The sequence below is a fragment of the Tupaia chinensis genome, unplaced genomic scaffold (genome assembly GCF_000334495.1).
Source record: "Tupaia chinensis unplaced genomic scaffold, TupChi_1.0 Scaffold000644_1, whole genome shotgun sequence".
In the NCBI taxonomy this organism is placed as follows: Eukaryota; Metazoa; Chordata; class Mammalia; order Scandentia; family Tupaiidae; genus Tupaia; species Tupaia belangeri.
This window is the reverse complement of record NW_006160165.1, coordinates 5,049,045-5,055,878: the sequence shown is the minus strand read 5'-3', so window position 1 is coordinate 5,055,878 and position 6,834 is coordinate 5,049,045. Positions and strand designations below refer to the sequence as shown.

At 52.1% G+C, this 6,834-nt stretch overlaps 1 protein-coding gene across 1 annotated transcript in view; it reads right to left on the bottom strand.

The window, feature by feature from the left end:
* Positions 1-6,834, bottom strand: part of COL4A2 (collagen type IV alpha 2 chain) — a 182,075-nt gene that overhangs the window by 35,590 nt on the left and 139,651 nt on the right. The window contains 1 exon segment of the mRNA XM_027776199.1: positions 266-358. Coding sequence (XP_027632000.1) covers positions 266-358 — 93 coding nt within the window.

Genomic DNA, 6,834 nt, shown 5'->3' with positions numbered 1-6,834 from the left:
CATTCGTATGCACTGTCCCTTCTGATGGGACTGTCACCCGTTTCCTGGATGAGGACACTGCAGTTGACAGAAATTCCTTCGAGTGCTTTGCCATGATCTGCTCAGGTTCAGAATTCTCCCCCAGGAAGTGAGGCCACTTCCTGAGGAACAGGCAGCGTTAAGGCCACCTGTTTCCAAATCAGTGAGTGGGGTGGACTGACCACAGGGTGAGGAGGGTGGGAGGCCAGGCTGCCTCCTCCCCCCCACGGCCTCCTGGCCTCCTTACCTTTCCATCCTTTCTGTCCTCGAGCACCAGGGAAGCCGGAAGGCCCAGGGTAGCCCACGCTGCCTTCTGTTCCTTTCAGGCCAAACAGGAAGCCTGGGGAGAACCAGTGCACAGGGACGTGAATGCACCCGAGTCTGGTAGCCAGGGTCAGCTAAAGCCCCAGCGACCCCGCCTCTGATGCCACCTGACACCTGCGACAGTGGGCAGGGCCAGAAGAGTAAGAGTGCAGCCTTCCTCGAACAGCCCAGGGCAGAGGACAGTTGTTCCTCCGGAGGACGCTGTCCAAAGACAGGCTTGGATTAACACGGCAGAACCTGGGTCCTGAGATCTTCACGTACTCCAGTTCCCTACTCTGTCCTGTCCTCTAGGGTGGGGGCACACACATGCACACGTCCTTGCACACGCTCTTTCCTCTTCCACTCCACATCCATCCACGGGAATCTGGGGAACTAATGCAGGTCACTCGTGACCCGTATGGACCCCGCATGGCCAGCCTCCCTGGGCCACATGAACACACCCTCCCTCCCGCTCAGTCCTGCACGGCCAGTTCTAAGTCCAGACATCTGGGTCGAAGCCAAGTCACGCGCGGGCTTGCTGGTGGAGAGCGCCATCTGCTGGAGAACACAGGGCTGCGGCCCGGCTCTGGGCAGCTCCAGCCCAGTGCCCTTTCCTCTGCAGATCTAAGGGCACGCCTCCACACAACGCGCCTCCACATGGCACGTCTTCACACTGACACACCTCCATGCAAGCGTACTTCCACACGGACTAACCTACATGCAGTCTAGCCTCCACACAGACATGAGTCCACACAGAAACGCCTCCAAACACATGCCTCCACGTGACATACCTCCACATAAACACCTCCACACAGATACACCTCCACATGACACGCCTCCATACAGACATGCCTCCACTTGACACACCTCCAAACAGATACACCTCCATACAGACACGCCTCCACACAGAAATGCCTCCACATGACACACCTCCAAACAGACTAGGCTCCACAGAGACACACTTCCACACTGACTAGCTGCAACAGACTAACCTCCACATGACACACTTCCACATAGACCCGCTGCCACACAGACTAGCCTCCACACTCTAACCTCCATAGACATGCCTCCTGCAGACTAGCCTCTACAGACTAACCTCCACACAGACTATCTCCACTCAGACTAGCCTCCACAGAGTCTAGGCTCCACACAGACTAACCTCTACACAGACTAACCTCCACACAGACATGCCTCCACAGACTAACCCCCACACAGACTACCTCCACACAGATTAGCCTCCACAGACTAACACACAGACTAACTAACCTCCACACAGACATGCCTCCACACAGACTAACCTCCACGCAGACATTCCTCCACATGGACATGCCTCCACACAGACTAACCTCCACATAGACATGCCTCCACAGACTAACCTCCACACAGACTAACCTCCAAGCAGAAATGCTTCCACACAGACATGCCTCCACAGACTAACCTCCACACAGACATGTCTCCACGCAGACATTCCTCCACACAGACTAATCTCCACGCAGACATGCCTCCACACAGACTAACCTCCACACAGACATGCCTCCACACAGACTAACCTCCACAGACTAACCTCCTCCACACAGACTAACCTCCACAGACCAACCTCCTCCACACAGACTAACTTCCACACAGATATGCCTCCACATGGACTAACCTCCACACAGACTAACCTCCACAGACTAACCTCCACACAGACATGCCTCCACACAGACTAACCTCCACACAGACATGCTTCCACACAGACTAACCTCCACGCAGATATTCCTCCACATAGATATGCCTCCACAGACTAACCTCCACACAGACATGTCTCCAGACTAACCTCCACGCAGACATTCCTCCACACAGACTAACCTCCACACAGACTACCTCCACACGGACATTCCTCCAAACAGACTGACCTCCACACAGACATTCCTCCACGCAGACATGCCTCCACACAGACTAACCTCCACATAGACATTCCTAACCTCCACACAGACATGCCTCCACACAGACTAACCTCCACACAGACATTCCTCCACACAGACATGCCTCCATACAGACTAACCTCCACAGACTAACCTCCTCCACACAGACTAACTTCCACACAGACATGCCTCCACAGACTACCTCCACACAGACTAACCTCCACACAGACATTCCTCCACACAGACATGCCTCCATACAGACTAACCTCCACAGACTAACCTCCTCCACACAGACTAACTTCCACACAGACATGCCTCCACAGACTACCTCCACACAGACTAACCTCCACACAGACATGCTTCCACACATACTAACCTCCACACAAACTAACCTCCACACAGACTATCTCCACAGACATTCCTCCACACAGACTACCTCCACACAGACATTCCTCCACACAGACTAACCTCCATGCAGACATTCCTCCACACAGACTAACCTCCACAGACTAACCTCCCCACAGATATGCCTCCACACAGACTAACTTCCACGCAGACTAACGTCCACGTAGACATTCCTCCACACAGACATGCCTCCACAGACTAACCTCCACACAGACATGTCTCCACGCAGACATTCCTCCACACAGACTAACCTCCACGCAGACATGCTTCCACACAGACTAACTTCCACATAGACATTCCTCCACACAGACATGCCTCCACAGACTAACCTCCACACAGACATGTCTCCAAGCAGACATTCGTCCACACAGACTACCTCCACACAGGCTAACCTCCATGCAGACATTCCTCCACACAGACTAACCTCCATGCAGACATTCCTCCACACAGACTAACCTCCACACAGACATGCCTCCATACAGAGACATCTCCATACAGACTAGCTGCACATTGCCTTCCACACCATGTGGGACCTAAGATGCAGGGATGTGGCCATGAAGGAAGCAGGGATGTGGCCATGGAGGAAGCAGGGATGCGGCCACAGAGGAAGCAGGGACATGGCCATGTAGGAAGCAAGTGTGAAGCCATGGAGGAAGGCGGGATGAGGCCATGAGAAAGCAGGGATGTGGCCACGGAGGAAGCAGGGATGAGGCCATGGAGGAAGCAGGGATGAGGCCACAGAGGAAGCAGGCAGAGGCAACCCTGGAATTAGAACATTGGCTTCTGCTTTGAAAACGGCCCCAGTACGTGAGCACAGTGGCTCCAGGGTGTCCCTGCGCGTGGCTGGGTCTCCCTCTGAGCCACCAGCCTCACTCGCTCCTCACCTGCACTGACCCAGGCCTCGGCCACGCCAGAGGCCCCAGCCAATGTGGAGACTCACACCTCAGCTGCCGGACCCATGTGGACTCCCAGTCTGGGTGGGGCTGAGAACAGGGTGCCCTTGGGGATGGTGGGGGGGTGCCTATTTAAAAATGGGGTTCCAGGGACCAGCAGTTAGCGTAATGGCTATGTCGCTGGACTCCCATGTAGTCGACCGCGGTTCGAGTCCCAGACCCGGTGGCTTAAACTCACGCCGGGCGCGTGTGTGTGCGTGCCCAAGATCCCGAGAGGAGAATGGAGGAGAAGGGATTGCGGCATGGCCATCCCCCCTGGGGGGTGATTTCTCGCTTTCTATCTCTGTCTTTCTCTGTCTGTCTGGCGAGCGCACACGCCCTATAGCGAAAACCTCTGAAAAAAAAAAAAAAAAAAGAAATGTGGTTCTGCACAGCCCTTTCTGGGTCAGTGTGGCAAACTGAACCCAAAGGATAAGGCCGCAGCAGGAGTGCTGCTCCAGGGTGGACGAGAACGCCTTGAACATGGAGATCGGGGTGGGTTGACAGTGGAGCGTGACAAGTGACTGGAGGGTGAGGGGTCATGCCAGGGCACTCGGGCCAAGGGCTGCAGGAAGACATGACGGGCGTCAGGGAAGCAGGGGGCACCTCTCCGTGGGTAACAGGCGGGAAAGGGTGAGTGGTGAGCGCTCCAGCAGACCTGGCTGTGGTGGGGAGGCTTCAAGGACAAAGGCGGGTGACAGAGGACAAGGGACAGATATGAGTGAGAGTGGAACCAGGGAAGGGAGAGGCTCTGCTGGAGGCTAGGCAAGGGTCATGCGGGCTGGCCAGAGGAGGGGAGCAGGGCGGCGAGGCTCTGTGTGGGGGCTGGTTCCAGGGGATGGCTCTGTCTCGGGGCTCCGAGGGCTGCAACACCTGTAAGCTGTGGCTGCAGGTGGACAGGCGTGCTCACCCGGGCAGTGTCTGCTCCCCATAGACTACTGGTCAGAGGAGGAGGAGGACATGTGGCAAGAGATGGCCAGATGGGTGGGGGAGATGCAAGAGAAGAGCATGTGTGTGAGTGTGCACGTGTGAGCGTGAGGGGGAGAGGCGGCTGCTGCACGGGCAAGGGCAGACCCAGGACGTGGTTCCACTGGGTTCACTAGAGGGCCAGGCAGGAGCAGCCTACCCAGTGGGGGCCTGGGGGCTCCTTTCGCTTCTCCAGACTCTCCCTGTATGGCATGAGAAGTGCAGAGTCACTGGTGAGTTAGGTGATGATGCACGCCTCAGGGATGTTGGTATTCTAAACGGACCGTCATTAAGGACGGAGGTCGTGGGTGTTCGTTCTGGTACGTGTAGATGCTCTGCATAGCCAAAAAGGCGTGAGCAGCATCTAGGGTGACAGCCCCTCTCTGTTCTCTGTTGTTTTCCTTTGACCTAACATGTTGATCCTTTCAGACAGACGCGGGGGAGCAGCGGTGTGCCTCTTAGATGCTTTCAACATGATTCCCACAAAGAGGTCAGTGGCCATTAACACACCCAAAGTATTTTGCCTTATTCTAGAGCAAATCGAATTGTCTCAGCACTTAACAAAACTGGGAAGTGGGAGTAAACCAAGGATTTTGCCCAGAAAGAAAACTCACTTCACGGTTTGATGTTACTGGAATTGCAAAATAATAAAATTTCTGGTTTTCATCAGCAGCAACACATAAAACAAAATAAAATGCAGTTTACAAGAAAAGAATTTAATAGTTCTAGTCCAAGTGAAAAGTGGAAGAACTCCGTGGAAATCGAGATCATTGATACCAAATTCTGACTACACCCCAACATTTCCGACAGGCTACTGGAGTCAGCTACTTTTGGTAGAAGAGATGGCTTTAAAAAAAGTGATTTGGGAACACCGAGTCTCACCTAAGAAATGAGATGGATGTATATTTAAGGGAGAACTTGAGTTGCATACTTTTAGAAGTTTTAGATGCTAAAGTTGACCTGATACCATATCATCTATTTTATTAGTCTCCCCATCAATCTTCAATACAGTTCAGAAATAAGTTAATTTGTTTGCAGTTGACCTAATTAGTAAATCACAGATTTACCAGGCAAGATTTCTGAAGCAAGATGGTATGTGTGTATCAAGAGTGGCAAATCAGCCTTGGGTCACACTTCTTTAAAAAGATATGTTTTGTGCTTTTTTTTTTTAAACAAATCATGTTCTTCTGTTGCAAAAAGGGAAAACTTAACAAATACCATTTACATAGCAAATATAAATCTCATAGAAACTTAGCTGCTAGCACAGATGTCCCAGTAACAAATATCACTTCTAGGACAATAAAAAAGTATGAATGATAACACTGCTGAAACTATTTAGCTAATTATGTTCCAGGGAAAAATCTGCACCTGAACAATTTCAAAAGAATGCTGGAATCTGTGGTTTTTCTAGTCAAAGAAAAAGATGAAAAAAACTAGAACCATATTAAGTTAAAAAATTTACTGCAGAATACAAAATAGAAACAGAAGTGAGTACTGTTTCTTTTAATGGAAGAAATATGTAGACATTTGCTTCTAATCCCTCCAACAATTTTCCTTCTGGAGACGGCAGAGCAGTCTTCCAACAGCGATGGAGCCCGAGCCCCTGAATTCGACTTTAACTGAACTCACACTCTGCCCATCAGCAAGTACTTCACATGCGGCCACTAAGTACTGCGCTCGAACTCCCTGGACACAGGGAACTGTTCACCATGAAAGGGTGATGTCAAGAATTTAAAGTAAACTATTTGGAAAGAAGAGGCTGCTAAATATTGGCTGATACCAGACAGAAAGAGAGCACAACCTCATGCTTTCACCAACGCCTCTTTTACCCTCCCTTGAAGGAATGACCTGTCCCCACCAGGAACCCTACACTGTCTAAAGCGTAATGCTTTAAGTGTTGATGCTGAGCTTTCAGCGACCTCGCAGCCAAGAGCTCATTTCTCTGCTTCCTTTAAGCAACAAGCCAGCGTATCCTCAAGCCCTGGAAAGGCCAGTGCCCCTTTCAGGGTTGCCCCCTCTCAGGGCTGCCTGCTTTCAGGGATGTCCTACTCTCAGGGCTGCCCCTTCTCATGGTTGCCTGCTTTCAGGGATGTCCTACTCTCAGGGCTGCCTGCTCTCAGGGGTGCCCACTCTCAGGGGTGCCCGCTCTCAGGGGCAGACTCTCCCTGTATGGCATGAGAAGTGCAGAGTCACTGGTGAGTTAGGTGATGATGCACGCCTCAGGGATGTTGGTATTCTAAACGGACCGTCATTAAGGACGGAGGTCGTGGGTGTTCGTTCTGGTACGTGTAGATGCTCTGCATAGC